General features: G+C 38.0%; 1 protein-coding gene across 2 annotated transcripts in view; it reads left to right on the top strand.

Moving 5' to 3' along the window:
- Nucleotides 1-23,870, top strand: part of ZNG1A (Zn regulated GTPase metalloprotein activator 1A) — a 50,027-nt gene that overhangs the window by 18,180 nt on the left and 7,977 nt on the right. For both annotated transcript variants that reach the window (XM_060199757.1, XM_060199756.1), the window contains 4 exons: nucleotides 7,843-7,889; nucleotides 9,952-10,038; nucleotides 15,948-15,992; nucleotides 21,957-22,013. In XM_060199757.1, coding sequence (XP_060055740.1) covers nucleotides 7,843-7,889; nucleotides 9,952-10,038; nucleotides 15,948-15,992; nucleotides 21,957-22,013 — 236 coding nt within the window. The remainder of the gene's footprint in view (nucleotides 1-7,842; nucleotides 7,890-9,951; nucleotides 10,039-15,947; nucleotides 15,993-21,956; nucleotides 22,014-23,870) is intronic.

Raw genomic sequence — 23,870 nt, 5'->3', positions numbered from 1 at the left:
TTCTCTGTTTACATCCATTTGAAATTTTCATTCTTTTAAAAGTACTGGTATCTTGCACAATAGATTTGTGTGTCTTATTATTTTATCTTTTATTACTCTCTGGTAAAAGTTGTAAGTATAATATTTTGGAATGAGAATATAAGATTAGTCAGTAAAGTTTGGCATGTATAACTCCACTAAAATTGAACCCTATTATTAATATATTTTGATAGAGGAAAATAAGCTCAATAAGTTTATTGGAAAACCAATTTTCTTGTTAAAGTGCTGTGAGCACTAACTGGAGATAAGTAAGTTTTAAAAAATATTGCTTTTCTTATTTTGATTTGTACATAGGGCTAGTGAGAAGAAACTCACTTTTTTTTTCTTGCCTCCAGGGTTATTGCTGGGGCTCAGTGCCACCACTATGAATCCACTGCTCCTGGAGGCCATTTTTCCCATTTTGTTGCCCTTGTTGCTGCTATTGTTATTGTTGTTATAGCTGTTGTTGTTATCATCAGATAGGACATAGAGAAATCAAGATAGGAGGGGAAGATAGAGGGGGAGAGAAAGACACCTGCATACCTGCTTCACCACTTGCCAAGCGAACCCCCCTGCAGGTGGGGAGCTGAGGGCTCAAATCGAGATCCTTGCTCTGGTCTTTGCGCTTTGCACTCTGTGCACTTAACCCACTGTGCTACCGCCCAGCCCCCGAAACTCACTATTTAAAAGCATCTTGCTTTGAATATTTTTTATATGTTTTTATAGACTGAGGCCCTCATATGCATTTTTTTTTTCTCAAATGCACTTAAATCTCAGTTTTAGAGAATGAAATTACCCTCATCTCTAGGTCCCAGTCTGGGGGTACAGATAATATCCAAAGTAACCATTTAATAGAAGTTCAATTTAATATTTAAAAATTCATGTCAGTTTTCTATTCTATCCCTAGATGATTTCAATTTGAAAAAGCTTCTTTTTCTTCCAAACCCTCAATGAAGTTATCCTCTAGGAATATGTAGCAAGCTTGCCAACGTGGACCAATGCTCCTTCATTAACCCTTCAGTCTGTTAGGGTTATGGCACCCTAGTTTGAGAAGTTTGGGGATATCCACCTTTCCTGCCTTAAATACATTTAAGTGCAAATGTATTGATAATTTTAAAAATCAAAGAAAGATCCTTAGGTATTAAACTTATACTCAAAAAAACTCTTTTGTTATTCTGAAATTGTATTTCCAACAAAATGTTTATGGAGGTAGTCCCCCCCCCCCAACGTCAAGTTCTTCATTTTGAATGTTAATTATAGACATGTTTGAGTCAGTCTCCCATACAAATTTGTTTCATACTATATTTGGAAAACTTGGGGAGTAAATAACAGTTTAAACTTTTCATTTTATTTTCTTGGATAAGCCTAAAATATCATGCAAAGTTAACTGTGTATTTATCATTATAGAAATAATTTTATGTGTATATTTGGGTGTGGAGAAGAGTTAAATAGAATCTATTATCAGTGTTATAGAGGCCAAAATAACAAAACAACATGCTGAATAATGCATATGTAGTAAATGTCTGACCTCATGCCACCTTGATAAAACCTCTTAAATTTTTAAATCAATATACCTACACAAAACTGACATACTGTCAGGCTAATGGAAACTTTAGATTTTCTAAGTTAGATGACAGATAAATAACTTTTCCTTTATATAAAGAATTTGCCAACTTGTCCAATTCCTCTGGTTGCAAAGCTTGACCTCAGTAGCTGCTTGTGATTCAGGGAATTCTGAGGCAGTACAAGGAATGACACTTGGATAATGGGCAGCAATTTGAGGGTGTCATGCTTCACAGAGCCAGCCCATCACAAGTAAAGCTGAGAAATGGTACCCTGTGGCCAGCCAGCCAGATTGAAACTGAAGTGGTAATTGATATCACAGGCTATCACTCTAATGGGATTGTCACCTATTGGTCTGAAATATTCATTTTTTAATCATGGGCAAAGAATTGGACAACTTCAAATGACAGCTCTCTCTTCTCAGGACTTGACACCCAGGTCACTGACATTGTTTTTTTCAGTTCTACAAATGTGACAGTGTTTAGTGCAATAGAATCAATGAATGAAGTTACACAGAAAAGGTCAAACGAGAGGTTTCTTTTTGGTTCTTCTATTATATTGCACAAGCCCTTGGAACAATTGAGTCAGAAAACAATTTGGCTTGAAAAAGACCAGAAAAATAAATAGACTGACATTATGCAATAATTTTATAAAGCTAAAATAGCATAACCAATCTATCAGAAAGAAATTGCTTGCTTGCTTGCTTTTCTTCTTTTTTTTGGTATTAGACAGATATCTTTGTTCCACTTTGGTCTGCAGCAGTGTTTTTTCTTTTATTTCTTTTAGTTCATTTTATTTATATTTCTTTAGAAAAGGATACTCTAGGGAGTCAGGCAGTAAGCAGTGGGTTAACTGCTCATGGCAGGAAGCACAAGGACCAGCAAAAGGATCCCGGTTGGAGCCCCCGGCTCCCCACCTGCAGGGGAGTTGCTTCACAGGTGGTGAAGCAGGTCTGCAGGTGTCTGTCTTTCTCTCCCCCTCTCTGTCTTCCCCTCCTCTCTCCATTTCTCTCTGTCCTATCTAACAATGACGACATCAATAACAACAACAATAATAACTACAACAACAATGGAAAAAACAAGGGCAACAAAAGGGAAAATAAATATAAAAATTTGAAAATTAAAAAATAAATAAATATAAAATAAAAGGATACTCTGTAGCCCTTATTAAAGTTGTATCTAAAAGGCAAAACACGAGATGAAACTTGGACTAGACTTGATTTGTTGCAGCAAGGAGAGTGGGGCAGAGGGGCAAGGGGACGGTACTGGGACATCATGGGACCAGTGCACAGTGGTGAAGGAGGACCTAATGTGGTGATAGGATTGGTGTGCAGACTCCTCTACTATGGAAGGATAAGAAACTGTCTTAGAAGCTACTATTCCCCTAAGTAAACATATTAAATAAATCTTTAAAAAAATAAAGTTATACTTATGATAGTATTATTTCAAATGATTCCTTTCAATCTTTAATTTTGCTAAATTGGAAAATTGAACATAACATTTGGGTATGTTGCATTAATTAGTGCCAAAATGATTTTTGTCTTTTTTTTTTTTAACTTTTTATTAGTCACATTATTGGGAGGTTAAGTACACTTTATTGGGGGGCTCAATACTGGAGTCATTGACACATGGGTACAATTTCTTAACTCCCCATGGTGTCTACCAACATTTTCTCCCCGAATTTAGGTTCTTTTCCACCTCATGTACCTGGACACCAGCACCCCTTAATCCTCCCCCTCCCCCTCACTTCCCCCAAATCCTTTGCTTTGATGTAATACATCAAACTGAAAAGTTTCTGTACCATAAAAGGATTTTTTTTTTTGTCTCTTTAAATATGTAATCAAAAACCACAACAGAGATGATGGATACTCTGGATATACAGATTTTTTTGCAGAAGTTTTTTTGCCTTATTTAAAAATGTAGAATAAGTATGAAATTTCCATTTAAATTTTTATAATGGAGATAATTTGATTTACTAACCAATCACTTATATTGTAGGAAAAAAATGTCTTGAATTAAACATGCTGATTTTTGTTTTCAAAGTTTCACTTAGAATGTTATAGGAAATTGCATGAAATTTTGAGCTGATGTCCAGAGATGACATCAGCCCAAAGTCCAGAGTAGCTTTTTATTTGGGGGAAGTTTTTTATTTTATTTTATTTTTATTATCTTTATTTGTCAGATGGATACAGCCAGAAATTGAGAGGGTAGGGGGAGATGGGGAGAGAGACAGAGAGACGCCTGTAACACTGCTTCACCGCTTGTGAAGCTTTCCCCCTGCAGATGGGGACTGGGGCCTCGAACCTGGGTCTTTGCGCATAGTAACATGTGCGCTCAATCAGGTGTGCCCAGCCCCTTGGGGGAAGTTTTAACGTATTTTCATATTTGATACTTCTGACGACCTGGGAGTGTAATCAGTTGTGAGTCTATCCCACTTAGCTTTGATTGAAGATTTCTAATCTTTTGGAAAAGTAAATGTATTAAAAAACATGAGTTATAGTGGTCTGGGAAGTGGTGCAGTGGATAAAACATAAGAAATTTTCATAACATTCTTTAAAGAGTAGGACTCTGAAGCATGAGGTCCTGAGTTCAGTCCCTGGCAGCTTATCTACCAGAGTGATGTCTGGGTCTCTCCTCTCCTGTCTTTCTCATTAATTAATAAATATTTTTTTTAAATGAGTTACATTGTGGAACTACTGTTTTATTAGTTCTATTCAGGTATGAAAACTTTAATAGTTCTCTAATTGTCTTACCATATTTTTCTGCCCTACCAATTGTTCACCCAAGTAATCTTAAGCTCTTGTGAAAACAAAACCTTTAAAAGGCCTGCATTGCAATACTTGGAAAAAATATATATGATACTTAAAAGAAATTCAATGCTAAAGGATTGTTTACATGAAAATCCCTTGCCAAGGGGGTAAGGTGGTAGCGCAGCGGGTTAAGTGCACGTGGCACAAAGCACAAGGATCAGCAAAAGGATCCCGGTTGGAGCCCCCGGCTCCCCATCTGCAGGGGAGTCGCTTCACAGGCGGTGAAGCAGGTCTGCAGGTGTCTATCTTTCTCTCTCCCTCTCTGTCTTCCCCTCCTCTCTCCATTTCTTTCTGTCCTATCCAACAATGAACGACATCAATAATAATAATAGTAACCATAGCAAGGGCGACAAACAAGGGAAAATTGGCCTCCAGGAGCAGTGGATTCATGGTGTAGGCACTGAGCCCCAGCAATATCCCTGGAGGCAAAAAAAAAAAAAAGAAAAAGAAAAGAAAATCCTTTGCCAAATAAATCTTTGAGTTCAGTTACACTGAATAGAAAGGGATTTGTTGATGAATATTGTTTTTTATATAGCAACATTTACTTATCTGTGTCAGTAAGTAGTTGAATATTAGCTAAAGTTCATTCAGCACATATTTGCTAGACACATTCAGTGTCTGTAACCACCTTATTCTTATTAGAACATAAAATTGCATATCTATAACCTCAGCCAGGAAAGAATAGTGAACTTAGTTTTTTAAATAATAGTCTCAAAGTATTGTGGCTATCATAATTTCAAAATGGGTTTGCTATTGAATTTATAGTTTTATGACTAATAGAAATCAATACATGACAACTGTTATCTTAGTTTTGTTCTCTCCTGAATAGAATTTGGTTAATTTTTTTTTTTTTTTAACCAGCTTTGGCTTGTGGTGGTATAGGGGACAGAACCTGGGACTTTGGAGCCTCAGGCATGAGAATCTGCTTGCATAACCATTATGCTATTTACCCTCCACCCTGGTTAATTTCTTAAAAGAAAAAGGTTTTCTTTTAGATTTTATGACGTAAAATTATTGCCAACTTGGGGGCCGGGAGATAGCACAGAAGTTTAAGTGTACATGGCATGAAGCACAAGGACCCATACAAGTCTCCCTGTCCAGTCCAGCTCTCTACCTGCAGGGGGACTGCTACACAAACAGTGTAGCAGGTCTGTAGGTGTCTATCTTTGTCTCCCCCTCTCTGTCTTCCCTTGTCTTTATTTCTTTCTGTCCTGTCCAACAGTAACAATAGCAATAACATCAACAACAACAAGGGCAACAAAATGGGGGGAGGGGGAAGCCTACAGGAGTAGTGGATTTGTAGTGTAGGCACCATACTGAGCCCCAGCGATAACTCTGGAGGCTGTATATATATGATATATATCCAACTTGCTCTTAGATTTTAGGCTATAACAAACAACTATCTCTTCTTGAATTGTGAAACTGGTTTATTGAAATAATCTTGAAAATATTTTAGGTGATTTTTATGCTATATGTACATATATGATAACTAACATTTATGTGACATACATTGTCCATTTATTTCACATAGAGGGTTTATATCAGGATTTAAAATTTATATTCCTTTTACTGCTGCTGAGCATGTTTTCTTTTTTTTTTAATTTCTTTATTGGGGAATTAATGTTTTATATTCGACAGTAAATGCAATAGTTTGTACATGCATAACATTTCCCAGTTTTCCATATAACAATACAACCCCCACTAGGCCCTCTGTCATCCTTCTTGGATTTGTATTCTCCCCCATACCCACCCCAGAGTCTTTTACTTTGTTGCAATACACCAATTCCAGCTCAGATTCTACTTGTGTTTTCTCTTCTGATCTTGTTTTTCAACTTCTGCCTGAGAGTGGGATTATCTCATATTTATCCTTCTGTTTCTGACTTATTTCACTTAACATGAATTTTTCAAAGTCCATCCAAGACCAACTGAAAACAGTAAAGTCACCATGTTTAATAGCTGAATATTATTCCATTGTGTATATATACCATGCTGCTGAGCATGTTTTCAATTTAAAAAAAAGCTCTATAATTGGATATCTTGTTATGGTGAAAGATTGAGGTTTGACTTCTTTTGTAAAATGAGAATAGTCATTCTCCATAAATATTATAAAGTCATAATGATATAGTATATGCAGAAGTATTTAATAATGTGCAGTTGGAGGCAAAAAATATGGGTATACTCTGTCTCTGAACTATAGGAGGTAGATTTATTTATTTGTTTTTGCTACCATAGTTATCTCTGAGGCTCTGTGACTGCTCTCAGTAGATTCCTTGTCTTTTCCCTTTCTCTTCACTGTGTGTGTGTGTCACAGGAAGAGAGGAGAGACAAATTGTGGAACACCTACTGAGGCTAAATATGCTGTTCAGTGAAAAAGCTTTATAGTATTGATAAGGGACCTAAATAGAATTATAGAAAGATAATAACAGTTTAGATGAGAACTACTTACACTTTGAGTCCACGTCAGAATGTTTTTTAGCCCTACTTTGTCTCTGGAGAGGGCACATCAAGCTAACAGACCAAAGCACTTAAAAGTGGGTTTCTGAATGACAAGCTGCGTTTAGGTTAGGATGAAGACAGTGCTCACCCCACACTTATTTATTTCTAGTATATATGAAGGATGACCTAGTGCCAAGTTTCTGTTGTATATGTTTCTAGGGTGGGGTGTTAGAGGTGGTTATAGAAATGGAAGGAAGAATGTTATATTTTAAGAAAATGAAATTTCAGGGTTTCTTTTTTAAATATTTTTTTCAGTTCTTTTGTTAAGTAATATTGATTATTTAGATGATTCTTTTGTTTTTGTTTTTACCAGCTTTGTAAAAGCACAGATTTGGTTTAAGGTAGTGTTGGAGACTGAACCTAGGAGCTCAGAGCCTCAGCCATGAAATTCAGTTGCGTAACCATTGTACTGTCTTCCCAGTCTCAGTAATAGTGAATATTTAGGACCAGAACAGTTTTATAAAAAGAAAGATGTTTAAAATCTGAACTCCAGTGATCTGTTTATATGATATTATTTAAAATTTGAGGGTTTTTCCTTTTAAGAAAAATAATAAAATGGGTTGTAAAAATTGAAACACTAGTTGCTGGGTGGTGGTGCACCTGGCACATTATGGTGCGCAGGGACCCAGGTTCAAGCCCCCATTCTACACCTTCAAGGGGAAAGCTTCACAACTGGTGAAGCAGGGCTGCAAGTTTCTCTCTCTCTCCCTCTCAATTTCTCTCTGTTTCTATGCAATAAATAAGTATATAAAAAAAAACTCTATCCTACAGGTTCACTGTAAGGGAACAATTATATGAGGATAGAAATGTTGGTTCTGAGTTTGTGTGTGTTCACTAAAGAACTATTGAACTCTTTATGAGGGGCAGGAATGGAGTCATTGAAGTAGAATTCTTTGTATTGATACTATAGTTGTGTTACACCACAAGTAACTTTTTCAAATTTTGTTTTTGTTTAGCATTTAGCAGAGGAAAAGCCTGATGGCCTTGCCAATGAAGCTACTAGGTATTCATATTTAAAGTATATTGATGCTGTGGTCTTTTTTATTCTCTGCCTGTCTGTGTGTCTGTCTCTTTCCCTTCCCTCTTCCCCCTAAAATAAAAAGTAAAAAAAAAAAAAGTTTCTTGTTTTCATATTTCTTTTTTTTATTTTTTCCCTTTATTGGCGGATTAATGTTTTACATTCAACAGTAAATACAATAGTTTGTACATGCATAACATTTCTCAGTTTTCCACATAACGATACAAGCCCCACTAGGTCCTCTGTCAACCTTTTCCAGGACCCGTATTCTACCCCCCATCCCACCCCAGAGCCTTTCACTTTGGCGCAATACACCAACTTCAGTCTTTTGTTTTCATATTTGTTTGGAATTAAGGATTACTTTGACTCATTGCCTTCTTTAACAATAATATATTTATAATGTTCACTGTTGCACAGAACAGCAGAGGAACAAATGTAGACATAGTTTTAATTTGACTTTTAGAAAATGATTTTTTTTTTTTTTGTATTCCTAGTAGGTTTACCTTTAGACTTACAGATATTTAAAATTGGTTTGCCTAGCCAAAGTATATTTTTGCTAATAGGAAAAAGCCTTGGAGCTAGAAGCCAGTCACTAAATCTAGACATAAGTAATAAAGACTGCAAGTAAGTGATTGATTTGCTATCATTTTAGAGTCTGGACCACCGTTTTGTAATTCTATGTACAGATAGTTTTGGTGCTACGGTGGTGCGCTCTCTCTCTCTCTCTTTCTCTCTCTCCTTCTCTCTATCTGTATCTAAAATAATAATAATAATAACAATAGTAATTTTTATAAGTATTGAAAATTTTAAGAATCTTTCTATTTGTTTGTTTGTTTTTTCTTGTTGTCACTGAGGCTTCACTGCTCCAGGCCAACTTTTTCAGAGAGGAGAGAGAGAAAGAGATAGAGAGAGAGAGAGAGAAAGGGAAAGAGGGAGAGAGACAGAAATGGAGAACAGCACTAAAGCTTCCTCCAACACTGGGGCCAGGCTGGAACCTGGGTTGTGTGTATGGCAAAGCAGGCACACTATCCAAGTAAGCTATTATGCTGGCCTATGAATTGTTTCTTTCACTGCTCCTGCTAGTAAAAAGTAGATCAGTTGCATAATAAGCTATTTTGTTATTTTGGCATTCTTTATCAGCTGCTCCCCCCCACACAAGGCTTTTTGCATCTTTGTGATTCTATTGCTCTGGGGGAACTCCCCTCCTCTTCTTTCATATAGAAGGTGAAAGATGGGGACAGGGTGGGGGGACAAAAACTACAGTACTGTCCCAGCACCCTTTGTACTGTACTCTCAGGTGATGGCCAGGAGCTCAAACACAAGTACCCAGACATAGTAAAGTGTGCACTCTATTGGGTGGACTATCTCTCAGTCACTCAACTGGAATATTTAGCTTGAATTAATTTCTATACATCTATTTACAGAGATAATATATATATTTGTAGTGACAAAAGATGCTTGTTCAATATTCCAATATAGCTTTAAAAATCCGTTTATTGCGTTAATCTTACATGAATCTGTTATCTGTATTTCTTTGAATATTATGATAACTATTGCATGGGATATTTTAGTGAAGAGACTATTCTTTTTATTTATTTATTTATTTATTTATTTATTTATTTATTTAAGAAAGGAGACATTAACAAAACCATAGAATAAGAGGGGTACAATTCTGCACAATTCCCATAACCCGATCTCCACATCCCACCCCCCCTGATAGCCTTCCCATTCTCTATCTCTCTGGGAGTATGGATCCAGGGTCGTTGTGGGTTGCAGAGGGTGGAAGGTCTGGCTTCTGTAATTGCTTCCCCGCTGAACATGGACGTTGACTGGTCAATCCATACTCCCAGTCTGTCTGAAGAGACTATTCTTATTGGCTATCTGAATTTTATATACATTTTACCATATCTATAGGATGATCAGTAGATTAGAGATAAATTGAATCGTTATATAGAATATTCTAAAGTTCCTGCTAATTGATCTGAATGCGGTTTCTGTTTTTACTATCTTAACATTTATCTTTGACATCTGTTCTTTGCTAATTTAGGCAAGTTGCTCTAGCTGATATCATCCTTATCAATAAAACTGACTTGGTTGCAGAAGAGGATTTAAACAAATTAAGAACAACCATCAGGTACACAACTTTTTCAAATTTAGTTTTTATTTGATAGGTTGGAAAGAAATTGAGAGGGGTGGGGTGGATAGGGAGGGACACCTGTAGACTTGTTTCACCACTCATAAAAGGTCTCCCCTGCATGCAGGGACGGAGACTTGAACCAGGCTCTTGTACAGTGTAATGTGTGCACCCAGCCATGTGTACCATCGCCTAGCTCCCAGGTACATAATTTTAAGTTTGTCCTGACCCTACAGAGTTAAAGTTTGTTACAATTAGCCTTCCTTATCCACTGTTTTGCTTTCCAAGATTTCTGTTATCCTGATATAGTCTAAAAATATTATTGCTGTCTTTCCCAACTCAATACTTTCCCCTGAACTCTTTTGCTTAATGTTTTCCTTAACTATCACAAAGCCTGTATTCTTACTTACTTCACTGTCCATGGCCAAAGCTGATAAACATAGGACAATATGAATGGTACACAAATATGTATTGAGTCAGCAATCAGTTGGACTTTTCAAGTGAGGCTGGAATTTAGGGTCTTTATTTTGAATTAATTTGTAAGGTCTAAAGCAACAAATGCTATATACAAGAGGCAATTGCTAACTTAGTAATAACTTTTCTCTTTTTGCCATCTTTGAGATTTCACTGCTCCAACCAGCTTTTGCAGATAGAGGGAGAAGGGAGAGTGGGAGGGATGAGAGAAAAAGGGGAAGAGAGAGAGGAAGAGATAGCATAACACTAAAGCTTCCTTCAGTGTAGTATGTGCTGCCCTCTAACTTGGATTATTCCTATGGCAAAGCAGAGCACAATCCAAGCAAACTGATCCTATTATTAGTCATTTTAAATGACAGTATGTGATGGCTTAAAATTACCTGGTATTTATAAATCCCCTTGACATCAAATTTTGAAGCTATCAATACCATTTTATAAAGTATGGATTATAAGTTGAATTTAAAAATGTAAGATTTATTGTAAGAGATTGTAATGGTTAATGACTATGGAGAAATGAATTGTTATTTTCATATATTTGGTTTTATTCTAATAGTAATATCTTCTCAGGTTTTTTTTTTCTGTTTCCTTTTTTATTTTATTTTATTTATAAAAAGGAAACACTGACAAAACCATAGGATAAGAGGGGTACAACTCCATACAATTCCCACCACCAGAACTCCATATCCCATCCCCTCCCCTAATAGCTTTCCTCTTCTTTGACCCTCTGGGAGTATAGACCCAAGGTCATTGTGGGATGCAGAAGGTGGAAGGTCTGGCTTCTGTAATTGCTTCCCCGCTGAACATGGGCATTGACAGGTCGATCCATAATCCCAGCCTACCTCTCTCTTTCCCTAGTGGGACGGGGTTCTGGGGAATTGGAGCTCCAGGACACATTGGTGGGGTTGTCTTTCCAGGGAAGTCTGTTTGGCATCATGTTAGCATCTGGAACCTGGTGGCTGAAAAGAGAGTTAACATATAAAACCAAACAAATTGTTAACTAATCATAAACCTAAAGGCTGGAATAGTGCAGATGAAGAGTTGGGGGGGGTCCTCCATTTTGTAGATAGCTAGTAGGCATATTTTAGTTATATTCCAAAGGGCCTGTGGCTATACTGGTTTAGTTTTTTTGTTGTTGTTGTCATTGTTTTTTTCCCCTGAGCCTGAAATCTGATATCCTGGTGGATCCAAGTTATTGTCTGGGGAGATGATGTCATGGCTGGAAAGAGAGTAGCTCCCAAATATGGGAAAGATATATAAATGTTGTTGACTATAAACCCCATCAATTTGATTTGATCTGGGGCCCATATTCAGCTTAGGAGCCTATGTGACCTCTGCATCCTTGTAGATCTGAGCTCACATTCTGTGGTCATATAAAAAATAATTTATGTGGATGTAGACCATAAGCTTTGGAATCTGCTTGGATTTTAGTCTTTGGTTTGTTTCTCACTATGTTTATAAAAAACTTAGCCATTTTCAGTCTCATCTAAAAACCAAAAAATTATGCCAACTTATATATTGGCTTTGAATATTACATGACATTGTGTTGGTAAACTGCACAGTGCCTGACACAAAGTAAAGTCTTTGTTGTTATTTTTATTATTAGAATGCAGGATTTTTTTCTTTGTTTACATAGTAATTTCATTAAAATTGTAAGAAAAGAAAGACGGTTGGCGTTTTTGAAAAGTCTGGAGAGTCTGGTGGTAGCGCAGCAGGTTAAGCTCACATGGCACAAAGCACAAGTCCGGCATAAGGATCCCAGTTCGGGCCCCTGGCTCCCCACCTACAGGGGAGTCGCTTCACAGATGGTGAAGCAGGTCTGCAGGTGTCTATCTTTCTCTCCCCCTCTGTCCTGCCCTCCTCTCTTGATTTCTCTCTGTCCTGTCCAACGACAGCAACAATAATAATAATAACCACAACAGTGATAAGACAACAAGGGCAACAAAAGGGGAAAAAATGGCCTCCAGGAGCAGTGGATTTGTGGTGCAGGCACTGAGCCCCGGCAATAACCCTGGAGGCAAAAAGCAAAGTCTGGAATAATAGTGTATGAAGATTATCCCACCACTATTTGATACTGGTCTTCTAATTTTGCTTCTCAGGACTTGGGGAGATAGCGTAATAGTTATGCAAAAAGACTTTCATGTCTGAGCCTCCAAGGTCAGTTCCCAGCACTGCCATAAACTAGGGCTGAGCAGTACTTGGATTTAAAATTAAATTTCTCTTCTCAAAATCCTGTACATCACTGTGGTTGCTAGATAGGAGAACATAATATATATATAGCAAACTTTTTTTTTTATTGGAATAGAGACAGAGAAATTGAAAGGGAGGGGGAAGTAGAGTGGGAAAGGTACAGAGAGAGGTGCTTGCAGCCCTACTTCACCATTTGTAAAGCTTTCCTCCTGCATATGGGGACCAGGGCTTGAACCTGGGTCCTTGCACACTGTGATGTGTGTGCTTAACCTACGTGTGCCACTGCCTGGACCACCCTCCCCCTTTTAATGTCATAAAATCAAGCCTTACTATTACTGGATTTTTTCCTATCCCCACAGAAAAAACTCAGTGAGGGGGCCAGGTGGTAGCGCACCTGGTTAAGTGCACATAGTGCTATGTGTAAGGACCCAGGGTCAAAACCACCACTCCCCACCTGTAGTGGGGACACTTTACAAGTGGTGAAGCAGGTCTTCAGGTGTCTTTCTCTCTCCCTCCCTGTCTCTCTCTCCCCTCTCAATTTCTCGCTGTTCTATTGAATAAAATAGAAAAAGAGGAAAAAAAACTTCAACGACACTGACTGTTACCCAACTTGTTGATGGCATGGACTGTAAAACAATATCAGAAAAAAAAATTGGAAGTAGCACATTCGTAGGGGTAGATAGCATAATGGTTATGCAAAGAGTCTTTCATGCCTGAGGCTCCAAGGTTCCAGGTTCAATCCCCTCCACCACCATAAACCAGAGTGGAGCAGTGCTCTGATTAAACAAAAAAAGAAAAAAGAAAGAAAGAAAGGAAGGAAGGAAGGAAGGAAGAAAAGAAGAGAAAAAGCACCTTATAGGTGTTTTTGACTTTTTAATCTTCACTGTGTATCAGACTTGTAATTGAATTGGAATTAAATTTGGGAAATAGGAGAAGAGAAACTTTTGAGAGGAAAAAGTCATCAGGCTATAATGTATTTGAAAAGAGAAAATTAAGACTTCCATAAAACAGAAAAAAGAAATAGTGGAAAGCCTTCCCTGATAATCATTGTATATGGGAAGCCTGATCCATGAGAACAAGCCTGAATAAGTGGCAAAAGTTCTTGGCAGGTGACCATACCAGGGAAAGGTAGAAACAGGTTGGGAACATGAATCAACCTATCAACACTCATGTCCAGTGGAGAAGCAATTACAGAAGCCAGACCTTCCACTGTCTGCACCCCTAGTAATCCTGAGTCCATGCTCTGAGAGGGATAAAGAATAGGAAAGCTTCCAATGGAGGGGGTGGGATATGGAACTCTGGTGGTGGGAATTGTGTGGCATTGCCCCCCTTTTATCCTACGGTCTTGTTGATCATTATTAAATCAGTTTAAAAAAATGCAACTGTTGTTTTAAAGATAAATAAGGTATACAGTATTGCTGAAAATAATTTAACAAATAATGTTGATGCCATAAGAAGGGAGCCCTGTTACATCATCCAAAAATGAAGGGAGGACTCACATAGTGTGCAGAGCTCCTACTCGGGGGGCTGAGGAGGCTGTGCTATGGAAGAACCTGGTGTTCTTGGTGTTGGGGGGGGGAGTTAGGAAGCAATACAACATTTTGGTTTATTTGTTCTGTTTAGAACAGTAGAATTACTGACTGTGAGTCTCTTTACAAATCACAATTTCTTTTTAAAGGGGGTTGGCAAAGTAGCTCACTTGGATAGTACACTGCTTTGCCATGTGAGCACCCAGACTTAAGCATGCCTTCCACTATATTGAATTAAGCTTTGGGGGTCCGGGCTTTGGCACACCTGGTTAAGCACACATAGTACTAAGTGTAAGAATCCGGGTTTGAGTCTCCACTCCCCACCTGCAGGGGGAACACTCCACAGCCTGCAAAGTAAGTCTGCAGGTGTTTGTCATTTTCTCTCCTTCTCTGTCTTCCATTCTCTCTGTCCAATAAAAATGGTGTGTGTGTGTGCGTGTGCGTGTGCGTGTGTGTGCACACACACACACACCAAAAAAGGGAAGCTTTGCTACTGTGGTCTCTCTCTCTCTCTCTCTCTCTCTCTCTCTCTCTCCCTCCCTTTATCTAAAAAAAAATAATAAGGGGGTCAGGCGGTGGCAGTGGTTTAAGCGCATGTGGCACAAAGCACAGGGACAAGCGTAAGGATTCCGGTTGGAGCCCCCGGCTCCCCACCTGCAGGGGAGTCACTTCATAGGTGGTGAAGCAGGTCTGCAGGTGTCTATCTTTCTCTCCCCCTCTCTGTCTTCCCCTCTTCTCTCCATTTCTCTCTGTTCTATCCAACAACGAACAACATCAACAATGGCAATAATAATAACCAATAATAATGAGGCTACAACAACAAGGGCGACAAAAAGAGGGAAAAAATGACCTCCAGGAGCGGTGGATTCATGGTGCAGACACCGAGCCCAGCAATAACCCTGGAGGAAAATAAAATAAAATAAAATAAAATAAAATAAAATAAAATAAAATAAAATAAAATAAAATCACAGTTTAATATTAAGGGTCTGGATCAACTTGCCAATGTCCATGTCCAATGGAGAAGCAATTACAGAAGCCAGAACTTCCACTTTTTGCACCCCAAAAAGAAATTTGGTCCATACTCCCAGAGAGGGAAATGATAGAAGAAGACCAAAGGGTTCTGAACCCTAATGTCACCGGGCCTGAAGTGCTTGTCACCAGGAGTCTTGTTTTTATACCATCACTGAAAGGCAACTTTAGAAAACACCAGAGGAAACCAGGGACTGTTTCCCTTATCAGAGAGAAGAGGAAAAAAGGAAGGACACTCAGAAGTAGTAATAGGTGTAGGTGTGACTTAGAAAGGAAACAAAGGCAGGACTGTAGAAAAAATGGACAAAAAGCATGGGAACACAGAACTCTGGTGCAGGGAACAGTATGGAATTATACCTCAGTTATCTTGTAATTTTGTAAATCAGTATTAAGTCACTAATAAAAATCTTGAAAAAAATCCAGTTTAACCCCTGTTGGGCAGTACAATTTACAGTTCACGTCTTAACTCCTCAGTGGTCTATCCTTATTTATGATAAAAAAAAAAAAAAAAAAAGAATTAAATGTGAAAATGTGGGTTTTGTTTTTCTGGACTTTTTATTTTTCTAGCCTCAGATATATTTGTGTATACCTACCTGTTATCTTAGAATAAGGTGCCTGGTGTACTTTTTAAATAAAGGTTTAACATTTTCTTACCTTTTTGTCCTCTGAAAATTTATCTTTTTATTTCAGGTCAATAAATGGACTGGGGAAAATTTTAGAAACACAAAGATCAAGGTACTTTTTAAAGTTATTACTAATATTAACAATATATGATCTTAGTTATTCATCATAAATATTAAGTAAATTTAGAAGATATAATAGAAGATATAGATGCACTTTTAAAAATGGCATCCCAATTATTGTTTTGAATACGTGTTCAACTAATCATTTCTCAATCTTGTTAATAGAAGATATAGAAGATATAGATAATAGAAGATATAGATGCACTTTTTAAAAATGGCATCCCAATTATTAATAGAAGATATAGATGATATAGAAGATATAGATGCACTTTTAGAAGATATAGATGCACTAATAATAGAAGATATAGATGCACTTTAATAGAAGATATAGATAATAGAAGATATAGATATAGATGCACTTTTTAAAAATGCATCCCAATTATTGTTTTGAATACGTGTTCAACTAATCATTTCTCAATCTTGTTCTTAAGGTGATTGCGACGTAATATTGGGTTGTCAGAAAAGTCATGACATTTTTTCTGCGTTCTCTGTTGCAAAAATGCATCATGACTTTTCTGACAACCTGTAGCATTGCTTACTGTGCTTTAGTTTCAAGGAAGAAAACAAAAGTACATAAGACTTTCAACCACTCAAAAAATAAATAAATAAATAAATAAATAAATAAACAACTAGTATCAACTAGTGTGCAAATCTACAACAGTATATTATAGGAATTGTATGATTTATTTCTTATTTTGTCTCTGGGACTTTACCACTCTGCTGACCTTTTCAGGTAGAAAAAGAAACAGGGGGCAGGGGTAGGTAGCATAATGGTTATGCAAAGAGACTCTCATGCCTGAGGCTCCAAAGTCCCAGGTTCAATCTCCCCACCACCATAAACCAAAGCTAATCAGCACCATAGCACCTCTCATAGAGCGCCCAGGGTTCAAACTATGTCAGAAGTCTGGCAGAGCAAGCCTTCTCCCAGGTGAGCTATCTCTGCAGCCACTTCATTTGAGAATTTTAATGACTTTTTTATTCTTTCGGTGAGGGGGTGGAATCCAACCTAGAATGGAATACATTTCGAATCATGTGCATTCCCTGTAGCTCCATCCCCACCCTCCAAATGCCTTTATAACTTTTATTTAGACTCTCTGTAGTGTTTCATAGTTGTAAAGAATGATGTCAAATAAACATACATAAAACCCATACCTTTAAGTTTCTGAAATACTCTTTTACTAAATTGTGATTTTCATTTCCAGTAAGCTTATTTTTTTCCTGTTCTTACAGATATACATTACTTTATAAAATGGGTTCTTCTTAAAAATATTTAACTTTATTATTTATTGATAAGACGGAGAGAAATTAAGGAGGAGAGGGGAGATAGAGATGGGGAAAAGAAAAATATCTGCAGCACGCACTGCTTCACCACTTGTGAAGCTTAACCCCCTGCAGGTGGGGACCAGGGACTTGAACTCTGATCCTTGAGCATGGTAACTTAGGAGCTCAACCATCTGAACCACCACCTTCTCCCCAGGTCCTCTCTCTCTCTCTCCCTCTCATTTACTTTTTTAAAACATATTTATTTATTTATTCTCTTTTGTTGCCCTTGTTTTGTTGTTGTTGTTGTTGTTATTGATGTCATTGCTGTTGGATAGGACAGAGAGAAATCGAGAGAGGAAGGGAATACAGGGGGGAGAGAAAGACACCTACAGATCTGCTTCACCACTTGTGAAGCAACTCCCCCGCAGGTGAAGAGCCAGGCAGCTGGGGGCTCGAACTGCTGCACTACTGCTTGACTCCCTGTTATTTACACAGAGCACTCTGGTATGTTTAGTGTCAGGAATTGAACCTGTAAACTCACATATGTAAGTCCTGTACTCTACACCCACTAGTTACTAGCAAGGCCCAGTTGCTAAACTAGATGGTTTAGCACATCTGTAAAATGGATTTCTGTAGCTTGGTCTCTGTTTTTCATTGAATGCTGTCATGACTTCAGAACATTCCTGTTAAAGGGCTCTTTTTCATTTCCCTCTTTTTAAAAAAAGTTGTTTTTTTTTATTATCATCTTTATTTATTGGATAGAGGCAGCCAGGAATCAAGAGGGAAAGGACGATGGAGAGACAGAGAGACACCGCAATCCTGTTTGATCACTCGTGAAGCTTTCCTACCTGTAGGTGGGAACTGGAGGCTCAAACCCATGTCCTTGTGCATTGTGACATGTACATCCAGTCAAGTTCACCAGCACCTAGCCCCTATCTCTTTTTTTTTTTTTTTCTCTCTCCTCATAAGCCACAATGGCTCCATAGCTGGTAGACCCAACAGCCTGTAGCCAACAGCTAAGTCTCACAGCTGTCCCATTCAGCTCCTGGCTCAGGGATTCTTTCCATTAGAAGTGCAACAGAGGCTTGAGAGCAGAGATTAGAGGTGTTGACAGAGCACCATGAGTGCTAGCTAGGCAGTAAAAGCTGCAGCTGCTTGTATGAATGTGAATGGCTGCGGAACTGATTTGGCTTACACTCTCAGAAGCCTCTCATCTGCTCACAGAGGTAGCCTGTGGCAGAGGCCCTGAACATTAAGTTCCCTGCAAACATACACTCAGTGTACTCCCTGCATTTCAGATTTCATCCTAGTAAGTCTACATGGTCTAAGTCAGACCATGAACCACATTCCCATATCTCTCATCTTTCTGTCATGTTTTGCCATTTCCTTTGTCAACATTTTTCTTCTTTACAAAATAACATGTAAATCACTGTGTCCACCTAAATAAGGTTTAAAATTTATATCCACAAACAGTTGTGGTTCTATTGTAATACCATTTGTCTCGCGTTTGAAAATACCTTAAACCAGTTGTGTTTTTTTTTGAGGTCCTTGGATTTACCATGATTGACTTTTCTTGTTACTTGTCATTTTTTATGTGATATGAGATGAACCCTCATGGTGGGGGTAGATAGCATAATTGTTAAGCAATGAGACTCTAATGCCTGAGGCTACAAAGTCCCAGTTCAATCCCCCACACCACCTTAAGCCAGAGCTGAGCAGTGCTCTGGTTAAAAAAAAAGAAAAAAGATACATAGATAGATGGATAGATAGATAGGTAGATAGATATTTAGCTAAAATTAACCCAGAGCCTCATACATGTATGATGCCACTGAGTGACCTACTGGGCCAAACCATTTCATCCTTTTTGTATTTTCAGAAAGAGGCATAGGACAGAGTAAAAAAAGAGAGAACGGATCCTTAGCACTGCTCCACCATACGTGGAGCTCTCCCATGTGGTGCTAGGGTCTAGACCATATAGTAAGGAACAAGTTCTATTGGGTGAGCTATCTCCTGGCTGTCATTTTCATTTTGAAACTATCCCAACAAGTTGTATAATTTCAAACTATCAACCAGTTGTCTTTGCATAAATATTTCAGCGTGAGGGGGCTGGGTAGCAAGGACCTTTGTTCAAATCCCTTGGTCACCACCCACAGGGAGGAAGCTTCATGAGTGAGTGATAAAACAGTGCTGTTGGTGTGTCTCTTTTTCTCCCCCTCTCTCCCTCTCTCATCTCAGTTTGTCTCCGTATAATAAATAATATAAATACAATAAAAAATTAAGAGATTTCATTGCAAGCTAGGGAGACAGCATAACGGTTATGCAAAAAGCCTTTCATACCACAGCACCACCATAAGCCAGGTCTGATCAGTGCTGGAGGCAAGGGGGTGTGGTTTTCATCGTGAATAGTTTCTTTTCTTTCTTTTTCTTTTCTATTTTTTTTTCAGATTCTGTATAGTCTTTTTAAAAAATGTTATTAATGGGAGTTGGGCAGTAGCCCAGTGGGTTAAGCACAGGTGGCACAAAGCAAGGACTGGCATAAGGATCCCGGTTCAAGCCCCTGGCTCCCCACCTGCAGGGGAGTCACTTCACAAGCGGTGAAGCAGGTCTGCAGGTGTCAATCTTTCTCTTCTCTCTGTCTTCCCCTCCTCTCTCCATTTCTCTCTGTCCTATCCAGCAGCAACATCAATAATAACTACAACAATAAAACAACAAGGGCAACAAAAGGGAATAAATATTTTAAAATGTTATTAATGACTTTAATATTAATTTACAAAATTATGAGATAACAGGGCTATAATTCCTCACTGTTTCACCAATAGAGTTCTGTATCCTCATTCCCTCCATTGGAAATTGTAATAGTTCTCTCAAGGTCACAGATATGAGTTGACTATTATTTCTATAATCATCTGCCTACATTTTTATATATTCACCCATTTTCCTGCCTTCTTTTCCTTTCTAAGTCACCCGTACACCTATTGTATTAGAAATGTTCATTTTTTTTCCCCTCTTTCTGGGTCCTGATCAAATTGGACCTCAGAGCCCTCTGGTCATTTCTAACCTTTCTCCCGCTGAGAGTATGGGTGAATAGTTTCATATGTTTCCAGGGTTATTGCTGGGGCCCGGTGCCTGCAGAAGGAATCCACTGATTCTGGAGGCCATTTTTTCCTCTTTTTTTTTATAGGATAGGACAGAGAGAAATTGAGAAAGGAGGGGAAGATGGGGGGAGAAAGACACCTGCAGACCTGCTTCACCACTTGTGAAGCAACCCCTTTGCAGGTGGGGAGCATGGGGCTTGAACCAGGATCCGTGTGCACTTTTAAGCTGCTGTGCTACCACCCAGCTCCCAAGTAATCTTGTTCTTAAGGAATGTCATCCACCTTCTTTGGATGTAGATGGAAGTGCTAGAGTGATTATTAATATTTATTCATTGATTGTTTAACCACCTTGTAAGCACATAGAAAGGAAAGGAACATATTTAAAAAATATATTATGAAACTTCCAAAGCTAATGTATATCTACGACTATATTTCCATTTGTTCCCCTTTCCTCATTTCAGTTTTGAGTAAAAGCTTCTTTTTAAAAGTTTCAGTCTTGGGGGTTAGGTGGTGGCGCACCAGATGGAGCACACATATTCCAAAGCACAAGGACCAGCACAAGGATCCCAGTTGGAGCACCCGGCTCCCTACCTGCAGGAGGGTTGCTTCACAAGTAGTGGAGCAGGTCTACAGGTGTCTGTCTTTCTCTTCCCCTCTTTATCTTCCCTTCCCTCTCAGTTTCTCTCTGTCTTTTCCAGTAAAAAGAGGGAAAAAAAAAAAAAGGCTAACAGGAACAGTGAATTTGTAGTGCTGGCACCAAGTCCTAACCATAACCCTGGAGGCAAAATACTAATAATAAAATAAGTTTTAGGGGAGTCGAGCAGTAATGCACAGGTGGCGCAAAGCACAAGCATCGAAGTAAGGATTCTGGTTTGAGCCCCCGGCTACCCACCTGCAGGGGAGTCACTTCACAAGTAGTGAAGCAGATCTGTAGGTGTCTGTCTTTCTCTCCCCTTCTCTGTCTTCCTCTCCTCTTTCTTTTTCTCTCTGTCCTATCCAGCAACGACAACATCAGTAACTACAACAATAAAATAATAAGGGCAACAAAAGGAAATAAATATTTTTTAAAAAGAAGAAAGAGAAAAAAGTTTCAGTTCTGTAGCTTAATTTTTAGTATAAAAATATCTTTGAAAAGTTCATCAGTTTTCAGAATTAAAGAGAAAATTGAAAAAATATATGAATACAAACTCTGACCTTTTGAAGCAATTAGCAAGTAATTTTCAACCTTGCTCCAGAGCCATTTACCCACTTTTCAACTACCCACTTTAAAGTTATTTTTTTATTTGTTGTTAATATTATGTTATAAGATTGTAAGATTACAATTTATAGTTCTACACCACAGTCACCACCAAAGTTTTGTTATCCTCACTCTCCCACCTCCCAAAGAGAATCAGCCACCATAGTTCTTATAAGTCTTAGAGTTTGGTTGCTTCTGTTTGTTTTGTTTTGGCAAGTTCATGTGAATCAGATCTCTAGATTCCATATATGAGTGAAACCATCTGGTAGTTGTCTTTCATCTGACTAATCTTTAGGTCTACATTTTTGTTGAAAGTATTTCAAGAATTTTACATTTTTCACATTGGTTTTCTCCTCTTTAGAGTTGATCTCTCCAATGTATTAGATCTTCATGCCTTTGACAGTATCTCTGGAATAAGGTATGTCTCCTGTATTTTGGTCACTTTGATTGTACATATTTGCAGTTTTAGTAGTTATAGGAATAATATTCATGTTGCACATTTGATTCATGCTTCCTGTCATTTTTGTGACTTGTAAGGATATTCCTAGTTAAGAACAAAAAGAGAATATTCCTAGTGATTGTGTACTTGGAAGTTTTGTTAATTGGATGTTTGGAAATCACAATGCATTATACTATAGAAATGATAACATAATTGGTAGTTAAATTTAGAGACAGTTACTATTAGTATTTCTGCAACAATCATTACAGTGTGATTTTTTTTCTTCTATGAGAAAATGCATGAGATCCAGAGAAAATTTTAGCTTAGAGTGTTCCCAGGAGATGCACCTATTCTTTCCCCTTTGTGATGGATTGTTTTTTGTTTTGCTTTTGTTTTTGTTTAATAAGAGCACTACTTAGATCTAGTTTGTGGTGGTGCTGAGTATTGAGCCTGAGTCTCCAGAGCCTCAGGAATGAAAGTCTTTTTGCATAACTACTATACTACCTCCCCAGTCCTCTTTTTCTATGAATTTGATGACTTAAGATACCCTGCATAAGTGGAATCATATAGCACCTTCTTGTGATGGGTTCATTTCACTTTGTCCTGAAGATCTATTCATATTGTAGCATAAGACACTATTTAATTCCTTTTTGAGGTCAAATAGTATTCTGTTGTATATGTATAATACATTTTACATTCAGTCATACATTGATGGCCACTTGGGTTGTGGGTACCCCTTGGCTATACTGATTTAAATGTGCATATGCAAGTATCTTTCAAGATAATACTTTCAGATCTTTTGAATATATTTCCTGAGGTAACATTGTTGGATCACTTGGTAATTCTGTTTTCAAGAGACTACTGTATTGTTTTATATAACAACAGTACCATTTTACATTCCTACCACCAGTGCACAAAGGTTTAGATTTCACCATGTCCTGACCAGCACTTGTTATTTTCTGGATTTATTTGGTAGCAGCTGACCTAATATCTGTGAAATCATACTCTTTATGGTTTTGAGTCGCATTTCTCTAATGAGCATACTGAGCATTGACATTGAGCATCTTTTCAAATGCTTTTTGGCCATTTGTATATCATCTTTGGAGGAATGACTTTTAAATGCTTTACCTTTTTTTTTAACTGAGATTTATTTTTAATTTTTATTCATTCCCTTTTGTTGCCCTTGTTGTTTTATTGTTGTAGTTATTATTGTTGTTGTTATTGATATCATTGTTGTTGGATAGGACAGAGAGGAATGGAGAGAGGAGAGGAAGATGCGAAGAGAAAGAGAGACACCTGCAGACATGCTTCACTATTTGTGCAAGTGGCACCCCTGCAGGTGGGGAGCCAGGGGCTCGAACTGGGATCCTTACACCTGTCTTTGTGCTTTGAGCCACCTGCACTTAATCCGCTGCACTACCGCCTGACTGCCTAAATGATTTACCTTTTTTATAATTGGATTATGTCACTTGGTTTTTAAGAGTTTTCTCTCTTTTTAATTTTTAATTTAATTTTTTAACATTTTTTTAAATTTTCTTTCTTTATTTATTGGATAGAGACAGAAATCCAGAGAGAAAGGGTAGAGAAGGAGAGAAACAAAGAGACACCTGTAGCCCGGCTTCACCACTTGCAAAGCTTTCCCCCTGCAGGTGGGGACCAGGGCCCATAAGAGCTTTCTCTATACACTCTCACTATTGGCCCTTACAAATTAACCTCTTACTAGCCCCATACAAGATGTGTGACTTTATACTTTTATTGACACTTAACATAAAAATATTCACTTTTCATCATTTTTTTGTATTTCCTTATGAAGGCTGCTATGTCATGTAATGCTGT

This window comes from Erinaceus europaeus, chromosome 10 (assembly GCF_950295315.1).
Source record: "Erinaceus europaeus chromosome 10, mEriEur2.1, whole genome shotgun sequence".
NCBI classification, from domain to species: Eukaryota; Metazoa; Chordata; class Mammalia; order Eulipotyphla; family Erinaceidae; genus Erinaceus; species Erinaceus europaeus.
This window is presented reverse-complemented; position numbering and strand designations above follow the sequence as displayed.